This window comes from Drosophila albomicans, chromosome 3, assembly GCF_009650485.2.
Source record: "Drosophila albomicans strain 15112-1751.03 chromosome 3, ASM965048v2, whole genome shotgun sequence".
Classification (NCBI taxonomy): Eukaryota; Metazoa; Arthropoda; class Insecta; order Diptera; family Drosophilidae; genus Drosophila; species Drosophila albomicans.
The window spans coordinates 44,105,393-44,121,117 of NC_047629.2; the positions used below are offsets into that span (position 1 = coordinate 44,105,393).

The 15,725-nt window shown below is 38.2% G+C and overlaps 1 protein-coding gene across 1 annotated transcript in view; it reads right to left on the minus strand.

Moving 5' to 3' along the window:
* LOC117567093 (formin-J) overlaps positions 1-15,725 on the minus strand; it is a 45,703-nt gene that overhangs the window by 2,748 nt on the left and 27,230 nt on the right. Inside the window, exons 4-11 of the mRNA XM_034246873.2 lie at positions 10,874-10,907; positions 6,147-6,297; positions 3,905-4,806; positions 3,497-3,847; positions 1,853-2,232; positions 1,493-1,795; positions 1,115-1,427; positions 30-163 (exon numbers count right to left, since the gene is read on the minus strand). Of these exons, the coding sequence (XP_034102764.1) occupies positions 30-163; positions 1,115-1,427; positions 1,493-1,795; positions 1,853-2,232; positions 3,497-3,847; positions 3,905-4,806; positions 6,147-6,297; positions 10,874-10,907 (2,568 nt within the window). The remainder of the gene's footprint in view (positions 1-29; positions 164-1,114; positions 1,428-1,492; positions 1,796-1,852; positions 2,233-3,496; positions 3,848-3,904; positions 4,807-6,146; positions 6,298-10,873; positions 10,908-15,725) is intronic.

A 15,725-nucleotide genomic window follows, 5' to 3' on the forward strand; every position in this document is an offset into this window, starting at 1 on the left:
CATCGGGAATGGGGTTTATAATGTGTTACCAGATTCGTTTTCGAGCGATCGCCGATTCGCATTTACCAGGCGACGTTTCCGCTTATATTCCTCGTTCTGTTTCTCATCGTTTTCGTTGGACTGCAGCCAAGACTGGATTTTCTGGTGCCCTTCACGGGATATTCTATAAGAAATTTATAGAAATTATATATCAAATTAATTAAAGAGATAATAAAATCAAATCGGAGTAACTATCACCGTAATTTACAAGCTTTTGCTTGTAGTGTTAGGAAACAGACAAATAATAAATAATATTAAATACAAATGTTTTGTGTTTTTAACAATGAATTGAAGATTATATTTTTAAAAATACATTTTATGTACCCTTCACTTCAACTATACCACTAATAATATTATTAACATAAAACGTGCAATATGAAATTATTTAAAAAAAGGAACTCTGCTTTTTAATTTGTTTCTTTATAGAGAAGATTTTCTGCAATTATTCCCTGGGGAATTAACTAGTCAACAACATAATAGGTTAATTTATCAATAATTAATTGCGTTGATTTGGCATTGACAAGTTTTTGATTGTAGTGAAATTAAATGGTGATATTCATAACTGAGTTTTTTCTCTCATATCTTTATTTAATGTGTTATTTAACTGATGAGGAGGAAATTAATAATTTAACAATCAACTTTTTAAACTGGCAAATTAGAATATAAAATATACAATTATATAGGAAAGAACTGGTAACTAAAAACAGGTTGCTTTTGGAAATATTTTATTATGTTTACGAAGTGTTAGAAAGTGCGTTTCATTTATATAAAACATATTTATGTTTTAAAGCAGGTTAGGTTAAAAATAAAAACCAAAAGAATATTTGAAATTTTAGACATTATTTTTATTGGGAAGTAACTAAAAATTGTTAAGTAGTAGTAAATTATATATTAAATTCTTGAGGATTATTTAAAATAAGTTTAAAAAAGTGTAGGAACATAAGGAATACATATCTTCAAAATAATTTCGAAGATTTTGGTTTTTTAAAAGGAACATATGGTAGCAGTATTAAGTGTGAGCATCAAGGATTATTTAAAACATGCAATAGTCAATATAATAGTGGGAATTTCAAACCTCGGTATCGCATCCTCGTGCGCTGTTGTCCTGGGCGGTTGCTGCTGCTGCTGTTGTGGATGCTGTGACTGAATGTGAATGGTTGTGGGGCCATTGCTGACTGGCGTATTCGTTGTCTTTGTGGGCGTGGGCGTGCCCGTGCCGCTGCTGGCCAACGGCGACTGCAGGCGATCCTGCTGCTGTTGAGGCTGAGGCTGCAGCAAAGGAGCTGGCGAGCAGGCGCGTTCGCGATCGACGCCAAAATCAATGTTGAGCAGATCCGGACGCTTGCGACTCGAGCTGCCAGAGCGAGCACGACGACCAATGGAGCGATCTGTCGTCAAAGGAGAAAAACAGTTTGAGAAGAGGGGATAAAATTTGAGGATGAGGATCAATTACCTAGACTGCCATAGGCGACTTTGCGATCGCGACTAGCATGTCCATCGTAAGGTCCAGTGGAGCGGCGCAGGAACTCCATGAGCTCATCTTCTCCAGCCAACACACGACTCGGTCGCCGCCTCAGACTTCCATTGGGCGTAATGTCTGGCGAGGCGCTGCTCTCCTGCTCGAGGCGTATGAAGCCATTGGTGATCTCACCTGAGCCCAGCTGGCGTCTGCTTAGCGCGGGGCTGGCGCGCGGATCAAGCAAACCGTCGCCCAGATATGAGTCTGAGTCAGAGACAGGCGTGCCCGCCTGACCCACTGAAAGAATACTGTCATTATTTGCTAAACCTTGCTAGGTCACAGATTATAACTTACGCTGCCTGGCTCGCTTGGCTGCTTGCTCCTCGCGCTTTTTGCGTCGCAGTGTCGCCTGCTGCTCCTTCTGCACTCGCTCTTCGTTCTCTTTGATTGACAGCCGAAACTTACTACAGAAATTCTGAAAGATCTTGAAGCACTCCTCCAGCTTGAATGTCCCCGGATCCTCGCAAAAGAAATTGGCCAACTTTTCACGCATCTTATCCACCTGTTCCATGCCCTCGCTCAGCACCAACAACTCCGACTTGGCGGCCAGCAGAAAGTCCAACATCTGCTGCTTGATATCCGCATCCATTTCGGGCTGTTCAACCTGTTCGCTGATTTCGGTTCTGCGAGTTTTCAGCGCTTTGATCTCGTTGTTAATCTGGTCCACGGTGGTTCTATAGAAGAATAGCAGATTGATTGTTATTTTGAGGTAGTTTTAATGGGAGCAATGCATATAAGATCTAAAATGAAACTTGTTTTAAAACACTTTCGGTACGAAATTGAACCCTAACACAAAGCAAGCCTTTTAACCAACAGAAAGCTAAGTATGTAATCAGCATAAACATTATTCTTTCTCCATTGTCAAGATTAGAGATTTAGATTTGAACATAGCAAATTTTTAGGGTGTCCGAAATGAAGACTTAAGTATGTGTAGTTTATTTAGTTTTATTTTTCGCTTTGTCATATCGAAATATCAGTAGAAAAGTTTTTTAATGGTAATTTTCTGTGTTTTTGCCAAAATACTTTAAACTACTTAAGTAAGAGAGCTACAGTCATCTTTGACTTTACTTCACTTATTGATCTGTTTACAGTGTTAACAGATCGAAATATTTTCTGAGATTTTATATATAAACAAGTAAGAAAGTTACAGTCGAGTGTGCTCAACTGTGAGATACCAGCTACCCATTTTTAATAAAGGCAAAATATTGCGGTATTATTATCAAAATTACTAAAAAAAAAAATACTAAAAATATACCAAATGGTATGTTTGGTACATCGATATAGTACACCATTCAAAATATACCATAGACGGCACAATGTACCAGATTGTCAGCCAAAGCAACTAAGACCCCTAGTAAGTAGGCGTTTTTGCCCATACAAAAGTATTTCTTTAATAACTTCCACAATTTTCAGGAATCATAACTACTATAGTAATTATTGTATATACTAAAATTCGCAACTCTAGCTTTAAAATAACGCTTGTTATTCGATTTTTTTTGATTTGCGGGGGCGGAAGTGGGCGTGGCAAAAATTTGAAACAAACTTGATCTGCGTGAGAGATCCAGTGTTTCATACGGACAGACACACAGACGGACAGACGACATGGCTAGATCATCTCGGCTATTGACGCTGATCAAGAATATATATACTTTATAGGGTCGGAGATGCCTCGTTCTACCTGTTACATACATTTCCTGCCGGCACAAAGATATAATACCCTTCTACCCTATGGGTAGCGGGTATAAAAAATTTAGTAATATCCTATAATAGACCAGTGTCTACTAAAACTTATAGTTGCAGAGATCCATTCATGCGAATGAATAGAAAAGAATATCTATTCTTCTTGTAGCCGACAAACTTAATAGACCTTTTTTCAATTTGATCAGAAGTGAGGGGTCTAGCATACCAAAATAAAACTATAAGGAACTGTAGACTTACTTGCTGACATTCTCGAGCGTGTTCAGCAGCGCGGTAACCTGCTCCACGTCGAGATTGCGTCGCTCCGCTTGCAGGGCTACAACGTGTATAAGATCCATGCCCGGCTTGTTGGATTTGATGTCGATGAGCTTCTGTAGCGAGGAGAGCTTAACGCCCGCAGCATTGCCCGCATATCCGCCTGAGTTGAGGAAATTCCCCGTGACGACAAGCAAATAGAGGAGCTCCTGCAGAGCTTTGCAGTTTAGCAGATCGTCGCCAGCGTAGAGCATGGCATTGATGCAGGGCTCCAGACACGCAACATTCGCGGGAAACTCCTCCTTGAGCAACATGCCCTTAATGCGCAGTTTGTAGCTGTTGAAAATGATGCCATTAATAAGGATAATCTTTTGAAATTATTTCAGGACTCACTTGGGCACCTCGAGTAGCTGCAGCAGAAACTTTTCAGCCGTGCCCAGACGCGTCCTGTCGCCGTTGAAGCTCTGCAGCAGTTCCAGCTCATCCCGCACGGGCAGTATATTGAGCAATCCCCGCAATCTCTCGGCGCCAATCTGTTCGTGCACGCCATCCTTGATAAGCTGTATGAGATTCTGATGGCCACTGCGAAACTGCTTCAAAAATATGTTCACATTTAGGCTGCGTTTGCGATCGAGCAGTTCGATCTCCGGCTCCTTTTTGGCCTTGCGATCGAGCGTATCGTAACCGCTGGACGATTGGTTGCCATTAGTATCTCTGCCCAGCTTGGGGGAACCTTGTTTGTTCGTGGCTTGTAATTGGAAGAGATCCTCGAGCTCGATAAAGTCAATGTCTTTTTTGTTAGAGTCGCGATGCTGTACGGCCATGTTGCTCCAGATGTTGTTTTTGTCCAACAGCACCTTGTTCTGCGATATCAGGGACCAGTTAACTGTCCTCATTTTCGCCTTGGGCGCCGGCGTAGCCTGCTGTGGCAACAGCACAACCTTCTTTGGACCCATTGGCGGTGGTGGCGGTGGTGGGTTGGCGGCAGTCTTTGCGGGCTGAGCGGGCTGTGCGGGCTGAGCGGGCTCTGTGGACTGCACAAGCTGAGCGATCTGCGAGGGTTTGCGTGTTGGACTTGTGGCATCGCTGGCTCGACATGCTGAGCACGTGAATTTCTGGGCGGATTGTTGGCGCAGCAGACGCACTGCATCTTCGGGCGACTCGATGAGGGTGGCGCGATGCACGAGACGCTCGCAAGTGTCCCAGATGACATCGCTAAGCGGCTGACGGTTGTCGATGCGCAGCAGATGCTGCAGTATGTTGAGGAATGGACCCTCTTGCGGCTTGTCGGCCACCTGGCGGAGAGAGCAGAGAACGTAAGGTTAGATATACATACATATGTATGTGGGAACAGGAAGGCATGTTATGGCGCCATCTGTCGGTGGTTTGCAATAGTTTGTGTGAAATTGAACGAGTCAACGAAAACCTTGATTTATCTATTAGCAAAGTCTTTAAAAATAATGTAAATTATTAATGGCAATCAAAATAAACATAACTGTATTAATGTTGAATTGATAATGCGACTGTTCTGTTTATTTTTATTAAAGATCACTTGAAGCAGGTAGTGTTAAAACTTGTTCAATTGCAATATACGAACTGTAAGCCGGTAGAATTTAGTCTAGTTAGGCTAAATTTATTGTTGAGAACGTGTTTTAGAAACAGTAATGAGCATTAATTGAAGTAAATCATTTTGTAACTTATTTAATTGTACTATGTGCGATCCTTTAGTTCCTATTATATAAGATGATCTAAGCAACATTGTTTGCCGAAAACTCTTCTTTAAAGTAATGACAATAAATTAACGTAAGCAATTTTGTAACTTATTTAATTTCACTTTTTAGAATGTTTAGTTTCCAGCTTATCCATCTCTTTTAAATAATAAAAATTAATAATTGAAGTAAATATTTTGTAACATATTTAATAAGACATTTTAGAACGCACTGAAGTGTTTAGTTTACTATTATAACTTGCATACTTAAGTAATATTGCTTGTTGGAAATGGGCTTTAAAAATAAAAGTGAGGATCATGTTAAGCAAAGCAATTGTGAAACTTAATTACACTTTTGGTGTTCATTTTACCTAATAAACTTGCATTGAAATGTGACACAAAGCAAGTAGTTTAATTTATGAATGTTTTCTATTTATTTTAACTAAACTAGTTTATGCATTTTTAATAAATCTGTCAATCTAATAACGTGCTAAAAGAAATACCATCAATTAACTGTATGCAAGCTGGGCATGTCGCTAGATGGCGCCACCTCAATTGAAAGGAATAAATTTAAATACAATTAAAATGAAATAAATTACTATTGAACTGTCCACCTGCCATTCCATTTCCTAGTTGCCATAACTGACATTTATCCCGGCTCGCGTGCAGAGCGGCAACTGCCGCAGCCTTGACTGAGTGCAAACAACCAAGCAAACAGGCAAAAACACACAAGCTTACACTCACACACATACACACACATGCAACCACACTCACAAACATTCACCATAGCCACAAACACACACGCTTTTCTATTAGCCAGAGTAATCCACATATGCACACGGCACGTATACTTAATGTAAATGCAAATATAACGCATACGCCGCGTATGACACACAGAGTGAGAGAGTAGGATAACTGTCGCCTTACCTGTCGCAGTATCGCGTCAAAGACATCAAGATGCGAATTCAGATTGATGCCATCGGCCGCCCAGCTTGGATTCTGGGCCTCGTCGCATTCCTGGTGCTCCACGAATACGTCCAATTGTACGATGATATTGCCCACACTATGTGCGACTTTTCTGCAAATGCAAAACAAAGAGGGGCAATCAATGGGTTAATAATGATGGTAATTGCATACGGAATGAATGTGTTGTGTTGCTCGCTCGTTCGTCCGGTTCATTATTCAAACGGTAATTTGCACTTGGCAATTTGCAATTTGCAATTTGTTGTGCATGGCAATTGACAATTGTTGGTTACTAATTGATTTGTTATTTATGACAAATGCAGCAACGATTTATGGTCCACAAGTTGCCAACAGGCAGCGGCAGCAACCGTGACATTGAGTAACCTCAGCAGGTTGCCAAAAATACAAAAACCGAAACTCACTTGAGATTCTGCACCAGTTGCAAGGCAGCGCCGCTGTAACGGGACAGCGAGCAGCAGAATGTGCGACGTCGCTGCAGCTGCAACTTCAATGGCAATGGCAATGGCGGTAACGGAGGAGCAGAGGCTGATTCAGATGACGACGACGAGGACGAGTACGTTGATGACTCCACGTTGCCTGCCTTGCAGCAGCCTTGGCAATCGACAGAAAAAATATCAAACGAAAACACAAACAAAACTCGCTGCACGTTTTTTTTTTTTTAGAGGCAGCCGCCTGTCGTCCTAACCATATTCGATAGTTGTTAGTTCAAGTTGTTTTGTGTTAAAAACTAATCGTTTGTTGTTCGTTGCTTTGCTGTGTCCCTGTCGCAGATACAGCTCCTTTTATAGCCTCTCCTGGCAAATCGAATATTGCACCTTCTATTATATTTATTTGTTGTTTTTCTTTTTAATTGCTTTTCAATTGTGTTTTGGGGCGACGACGAGTTCAACGCGACGACAGCGAGGCAACAGCCAGCAGTCAGCAGCAGCAGCTAGGCAATGGCAATGGCAATAACGAGGACGAGGCAGGACTGAGACCAGCCGGAGCCAGTTGAGCACAACTCGAGAGCCGCAGAGAGTCGCTGCTCTACTTAAGAGCGAGAGAGCGAGAATTTGTTGTTGCCTTTGTCCTTGCCAGACACGTGCTGCGCGCGCATTGCCAAAAAATAGTTGAAAAAAAAAAACAAAGGCGAGTCGACTTGGCAACTGAAGAGTGCTTTTCATATTTGTTGTTACTCTCTTTTCGTTTATATGTTATTGTGACGAGACATCATCATCATCATCGGCACGTGATGCAGTTCTATTTTGACTCGTCACGGCATTTTTGTTTTCGTTTTTTTTTTTACCGGCCAGCTGCACGAAATGTGGGCGCCAAAGTGGGAAAATAGGAAAAGTCCTGACTGTAAAGGAAGTCGCAGCAGGCACTGTGAAAACAACAAGGCTAATTTCGAGGCACACGAAACGGAAGCACCAAAGTTACCGAGAATCAACAACTTTTGCGGCAACTGAAATCCACACCGGAAAGTTCAGAGTTTAAACTGTATCTTTCTCTCTCGGTGTTTGCAACAAAAGCAACAACAACCACATTTCTTAAGCAACTTTTTGCAGGCAAATCTGACTAAAGATCAAGGTTGCCGGCTGAGAAAAGTTGACCCTAAACTGCTTCCTGAGCGGTGATAATAAATGTGGTTTGACAACAAGTTATTGTCTGGCTTTTATTTCGAGCAAATAATATTTCTTTAAATATTGATTTAAACTACAATTGAAATACGTAATTTTGAATATAATTTGTATATATAGAAAAGCAAATGAAATATGACTTTAATTTTTGGTTTTATTTAGGTTAACGCTTTACTCTTTTAGAAAACAAGGAAAAGGACGTAGATTCAAATAAGATGATACAAATATAAAAGAAGTTTAAATAGCAAGTAATTTTGTAATTGAAAACCACTTAAGGATAAATAGCACATTGCTTCCAATAAGATTATATGCAAATAAGAGAAGTTTAAATAGGACGTGGATTTTCAATAGAACCCCACACACCTTTCCTCTATAAATACTTTTTAATTTACATAGAACTACCATAAATCAAACAAGTAAGAAAGTTACAGTCGAGTGTGCTCGACTGTGAGATACCCGCTACCCATTTTTAATAAAGGCAAAATATTGCGGTATCATTTTCAAAATATACCGAAAATACTAAAAAAATACTAAAAATATACCAAATGGTATGTTTATACCAAACAGATATATAGATATAGTACACCATTCAATATATACCATAGACGGCACAATATACCAGATTGTCAGCCAAAGCAACTAAGACCCCTAGTAAGTAGGTGTTTTTGCCCATACAAAAGTATTTCTTTAATAACTTCAACAATTTTTATCTGATCACAACCAAATTTTCAGAAATCATAACTACTATAGTAGTTATTATATATACCAAAATTCGGAACTCTAGCTTTAAAATTACGCTTGTTATTCGATTTTTTGATTTGCGGGGGCGGAAGTGGGCGTGGCAAAAATTTGAAGCAAATCTGCTCTGCGTGCAAACATAACAAATGCTGTCGAAAAAAAATTATAGCTCTATCTCTTATAGTCTCTGAGATCCAGTGTTTCATACGGACAGACGGACAGACACACAGACGGACAGACGGACATGGCTATATCGTCTCGGCTGTTGACGCTGATCAAGAATATATATACTTTATAGGGTCGGAGATGCCTCCTTCTACCTGTTACATACATTTCCTGCCGGCACAAAGTTATAATACCCTTCTACCCTATGGGTAGCGGGTATAAAAAGGAAAGGACGTAGATTCAAATAAGATGATACAAATATAAAAGAAGTTTAAATAGAAAGTAATTGTGTAATTGAAGAGCACTTAAGGATAAATAGCACTTTGCTTCCAATAAGATTATATTCAAATAAAATAAGTTTAAATAGGACGTAGTTTTCAATAGAACCCCACACACCTTTGCTCAATAAATACTTTTTAATTTACATAGAACAACAATAAATCAAAAAACAAAAACAAAATAACTCAACTCCATAAATCTCTTTAGAATGTTTGCAGACAACAAATTCCATTTGCTATCAACGCACTTAAGAAATCTATTAATAAATTATGCGAACCGAAAATAATAATTATTTGCGTCTCACATGTTTATGTGTTTATTGTGTGTAATTATATACGCGTGGATTGCAGTTAAACACGTAAAGTTCTCAAGCTGAAATCGTTGTAATTTAATATTGAGAGACAATCAAAATGTTTGTCGAATTTTGCAGATTGATTAGAACTCATTGGATTTGACAGCAATTAAAATCCGCTTAAAGCAACTCAGCAGCTTCCAAGCTACGCATCGAGTCTAATGAGCATCTGTTTATTAATAGCACCTAAGCTGCCCCCTTCCCCTATTCCCCCTCTTCACTTGTCTAAGAATAACCCCCTGAGGGGGACAAAGCGCTGAAATCAAAGCGCTGTTCGGCTGAATGAAAACGTTTAAAGCGATTTGTGATTTCGAATAATATTTGAAATAAATTCAAAAGCGCGAGAAACTACGCATTTAATTTAAACAAATTTTCATAACAATGGGAGGCGGCGGGGTAACTGTTGGAAGGGGGCGTGGCAGCTGCCAGATGACAAAATGGATGGGGGTCCATCACTTGGCCCCAGACAATAACAAAAAAAGACACACAAAACAGAGCCGCAAGACAAATGGCATGAAACAATCAATTAGGCGAAGATTTCTATGACGAGCGTGGAGAAGAAGCTGCCAGAGCGGGGCAGAGAGGAAAGCTGAGGGGTTTCGGATTGTTGATCATTTTTTGGGCTAGAACTATTTGGACAAAAATTTAATTGAATTTGTATTAGTTTTGCGCAAAGCGACAAATTTGTTGTCAACTTGCGGCCGAGGCCCCCATTAATAAACCAGTTTACCAGAAGGGGGAGGGGAGGGGAGTTGGAGGCAGGGAGGTAGCTAACTAATTGATTTATTGTTGACTAATTAAATATTGAATTAATTGCTTGACAGACACAAAACAAACCAGACAAAAACAAAACCGGCGCAAATTATTTGCATAAAACAGCGACGAAGAAAAAAGTAAAGAAAACTTTTTGTGTTTGTCTTTTTTTTTGGATCGTTGCCGTTTTTGATGGATGTTTGACAAGCGTACAAAATCGTCGAACTTGGCCAACGCCAATTGAGTGACCGTTAATGACAGCCATGGAGTGTGGAGGGGGGAAGGTTTTCAGAGGGGGCGGGGAGGGGGAGGGACTGATTCGCGTGCCCATGTGAAATTCTGCGATGCCACAATGGACCTTGATCTTGTCTAGTTGATTGCCGAACAAATTGACTGCAAAAATGCAAATTCAACGATTTCGCCATCGTGAATACTTATTCGAATAGCGAATCGGTTGGGTGTATTCACATCGAAAATACCACTAAAAATCGCTACTTAAACTGTTTGTGATATTCATTTGGACCATGTTGTTATACGCGTTGTGGGAGTGTTTTTTCAGGGTTTCACTTCGCAAACATTGCATAATTTTTGTTTTTTTTTTTGTCTTGATTTAACATGAATCTACTATATACGTATAAGTGTCTGAGTTATCAAAGTGTGGGTGCCCTAGCAATATCTTTGTCTTACAATTGCCCATCTGCCACCTCCACTTCCCCCCTCCTCGCCCACTTGTCCAACAGTTTTATTGTAAGCCTTAGACTCACCTTAGATTGTTCAGCAGCGGCAACACTTTGAGGCCTGCAAAAAGAGAAAAAACATCGAATGAATAACAAATAGTATTAGTTGCGAGTGTGTTTGAAATATAAATGCAAATCGAATATATTACAATAGTGTCAAATTACAAATGCCTTAAACTGCTCTAGTGCTCCATAACAAACATTTTAATGCCAAAGATCGTTCGACTAGCTAATGCTCTACAAAATGGTGAAATTAATTTTAAAGTTTATATTTTTATCTATAACTCTAAAACATTTACATTTCGTAGGATATATATTTTTTAAGTTCCACATTTAAATTTGAAAAATATTCATTATTCAATATTTCATTTTTTTGTTAATTTCAAATGTTCAATTTTCTTTTAATTAAATAAAAAAGATTTGTATTTAAATTAACTTTTATTATTCTGAACATTTTAAAAAATTCATAATATTTTATTTATTTTGTTCTTATTTTTAATTTCTCGTTTTCCACTATATTTTTATTTAAAACCCAAACGACTTATTATGTAAATTGCAGTTTCTGTTTTTATTTATCGTTCATTTAATAAATGGTTGATCATTTATTTTATTTCCTAATGAAACCAAACGATGTTTTTTTTAATTATTTCTGTTTTTAATCCTCGTTAAGTAAATGCATGGCTAATATGTATATAATACTTTGATTTTCTAATTAAAAACCAATCGAATTTTTGTTTTGAAATCAGTGTCTGTGTTTAGTCGAATCAAAATGAAATGAATAAAATACTTGAGTAAATTTGTATATTTTGAAATAGCTTTTAAATTATTTATTTATTTTATATGTGTTTTTTATTTTTTAATTCTTTTTAGTTTTTATTATTTTTATTAAGAATAGATCATTAAAGCCATAATTACTTTATTATTATTTTTTATTTATTGTTAAAATTGTTTATTAAAACCATATATACTTTATTATATGTGACCATATTCAATGATTCAAAGCAGGTAACAATAAAGTAAGTGAAATCGACATTTGCATTTTATAGAGCTAACAACAACTGCATAAACCGATTCGTTTACAACTTTTATTAGTCTGTTTTTTTTTGTCAACAACTAAACTTGCATATTTTATGCGTAACACGACGCTTTAGTACATGACAGATTTATAGCAGGTATCATATCATAAATTTGACTATGGTTTAATTTAACTAACGAGCTTTCGAACCCATTTGATATTCAATATATGCCGAGCATAATGGACTTCTCTTGTTTCAGAATTTACTTAGTGTGTTAATGGCGAATAATTTTAAATAAATTGTGTGCACAATAAAAAAAAGGAAGCACTAAATCAATTGAAACCAGAAAAGTGAGTCTCTTATATAACAATTATCGAGTACAATTGGGTGTCAATTTAACACCCATAATTACAGTTGCCCCTAAAATGGAATGATTTAATAATTATTTATTTCAATATAGTATTTCGATGTCAATATTGGAATCAATGTTTTCACAATCGAGAAAGTTGTTTTCTCAATCTTTGCTTTTATAATCTTTGGCAAGTGTGTGTGTGTGTGTGTGTGTGTGGTTGGCTTATAAAGATCTTTTCATATCGTATAAGCTTAAGTTGCGCCACTGCCCAACTCCCACCATACTCTCGAGTACAGAGACTGGATATGGATTGGGGTCTGTGGACTGGAGATTGGATGTTGGATATTGGAGAGACCGCCCAATGTTGTGGCCCAAGTAGCTTCCGGTCAAGCTTGTTTTAAGTAACTTTTTTTTATTTGTATTTCTTGATCAATTTTATCGCCTTCTGCTTTTATTTGCGCACTAAGAAGCAAATGATTGTAAGTAAATAATAAAAAAAATAATTACAAAATATACTTGTGAAAGTCGTTGCAGTAGCTTCTGTGTGTTCCCCTTCCCCCTTTACACACTTTCCCCCCCGCTCACTCGTTAGGTTCCCTTGTAGCATGTGCCTTATTTGGCGCCTTGACGTTCATAATTTTATTTTACGACTCTGTTTCGTTGTCATTTCATTTATTTGAAATTGAAAACCATAAAAGGCGCACAATTAAAATGTGTGTTTGTGAGTCAGACAAGTGTCTCTGTGTGTGTGTGTGTGTGTGTGTGTGTGTGAACGTTTCTTTTGTTCCAGGCATTGTTTTGAGTTTCGGAAGTCGAGGTCTTTAACTATGTAGAATTGCGAGAACTGAGAACCCGATCTTACAAAAAAGTCACTCGCAACTTTGTCAATGCCCTACAGGCCGCAAGGAGTTTGGCAAATTTGCATCTGAGCCCCGCCCAAAATCAACAGTTAATTGTTTAATAACAGGCAACAAAAGAGCGAGCGAGAGAAGCGCGACATTCAAATTGAATTCAGAGGGAAAAAAAAATCCAATTCGATTTAAATATTTTTTTTTATGTACATTTTGTTGTTGTTTTTTGCTCGATATTGTAAATCTGTTGACGCTTTATAAATCAATTGAAATTGAAATTTGCCAGGCAAGCGAAAAACAAAAAAAAAAAAAAACTAAATGAGAAAATTGTTAAGCAAATAAATTTATGGCGCGATCGCGCAACAGAAAAACTTAGCGTGCCACAAAGTGGAAAATCATGGGGCATAAATCAGAGAGAGAAAAAAATCGCCGCACAGCCGGCAGCGATGGACTTGACAGATGACATACAACAGATATGATGGCTATACTCTATACTATCTATATATATATTGCCGACTCACTGACTCCCCTGACAATTCCAATGCAGATTCAAAGAACTTCGAGTTGGAGTTCTCTCAACTGATCAGATAATTGGGCACTTAAGTGGCATTAGCAGATTTCAGAGAACTCTGACTCTGACTTTGAATTGAATTGAATAATATGCAAATATTGAACATGTTTTTTCCTTCGAGGGGCGTTTCTGGAAAGTCACAAAAGAGCACAAACGAGGGGGAAGGGGGAGTTGGTGAGGTAGAGGTAGAGGAAGGGGCGTGGAGCCAATAGCCTTGAAACCGTATACATCATCTCATTGCCAAGCGAAATGCGGCCCAGTTGCCTGTCAAAAGTGTCGCTGAGGAATGTTAAAAGTCGATATGGAAACTGCATGTGTGAAACGTTTTCCTCTTTCCCCCTCTCTCTCTCTCTCTCTCTCTGTGGAGGTGGATTGTTGCTGTGAAGTGCGTGACTTACATATTTTTATACCCGATACCCATAGGGTAGAAGGGTATTATGACTTTGTGCCCGCAGAAAATGTATCTAACAGGCCAAAGAAGGGTCCCTAAAAAGTATATATCTTGATCAGCATCAACAGATATCGAGACGATAGAGCCATGTCCGTCTGTCTGTCTGTCCGTCCGTCTGTATAAACACCTACATCTCAGAGACTATAATAGATAGAGATATAGCAATTGTAATGTTTGCAGGCAGATCAAATTTGTTTCAAATTTCTGCCGCGTCTACTTCCGCTCTGCTAATTGACAAAAATCGAATAACTAGCGTTGTATTGATGCTATAGTCGCGATTTTTAGTACTTATTATTATTTTAATCTTTATGATTCCTGAATTTCCTGAATTTAGAGAGGATCAGATACTAATTGTAGAAGTTATTTAAAAAATACTTTTGAATGAACAAATTTTTGGCTGACAGTTTGATATACATATTTTGCGATCTACGGTATGCTTTGAATTTGAAAATATACCAAATCATATACCACAAAATACTACAAACACAAATGGGTGCGGGTATCTCACAGTCGAGCACACTCGACTGTAGTTTTGTTAGTTGTTTTTGGTTGAGATTTTGTTCGATTTTTGTCGCCAGCTGCCTTTATTATTATTTTCTTGTAATGCTGAAAAAGCGCAGCTCAATTTATTTTAATTAAGAACAATAAAAACTCCCAGAGAGTTGAGAGTTTTGATGTTGTTGTTGTTGGTGCAAGTGCAGCCATCATTCAACAGCAACAGCAAGAGGAACAGCGAGTTGCAAGTTGCGACTGCGCTGTCGACGCATGTGCAACTGCGCTCAATCAAAGTCAGACATCAGCGATGACGACGAAGACGACTTGGGGCTCGAGATGGGATTGAGAGATGGAGATGGAGATAGGAGATAGCAATGCAGTTGGGGGATGGAGTTGCAGTTCATGAACTTTGCTCAGGGCAGCGACAGGGGCTGAGCTGAGGGAGTTGCCACAGATGTCAGGGACAGGATGTGAATGCGCCCCTTGTTTGTCAACAAAAGTCTGAGGGAAATGCGACTTATTGCATTTTAACTACGTGTCTATGTTGTTGATATAACAGTGCACTTAAGTACGACTCTCGTCAGCATGAAATTAAATAACAATTTGTTGCTTTTGCTGTTCTTGCTGTTCTTGCACGCACAATGGAAAGCCTTTAACCAAAACGAAAACTAGATGAGGAAACGTCACGATTCTGTGAGAAAAAGTATAATTAATTTTATGACAAAGTTCTTTCAAATGCTGCTTAATATGCGTGCTCGTAAAAATGCGTGAACATATTCGAAATTTAAACGCGTGATTTATGCAGCTGATTCAGAATTAGATGAGCAATTGTGAATGTTCTGAGAAGTCAAATTAAATGATGAATAAGCTGCGAAGAGTGTAATTGAAGAAGATAAGCAAAACGAATAATCTTTCTTTCAATTTATGAATAAGCAGCAAAGATTGTCAAATTTTAAAGCAGTCAGACAGTCAAACTACCATAAAAATAAATTAATGAGCGAAAGGAATAAACTTTCCTTAAGATGTTTTATGAATAAGCAGAAAAGTGTGTCAAGCAACTAAAAAAATCAAAGATATGAAACCACAGCTAAAGGAATACATTTTTAAACTATTTTCAATTGAGTATGTTCTCAAAATCCAATT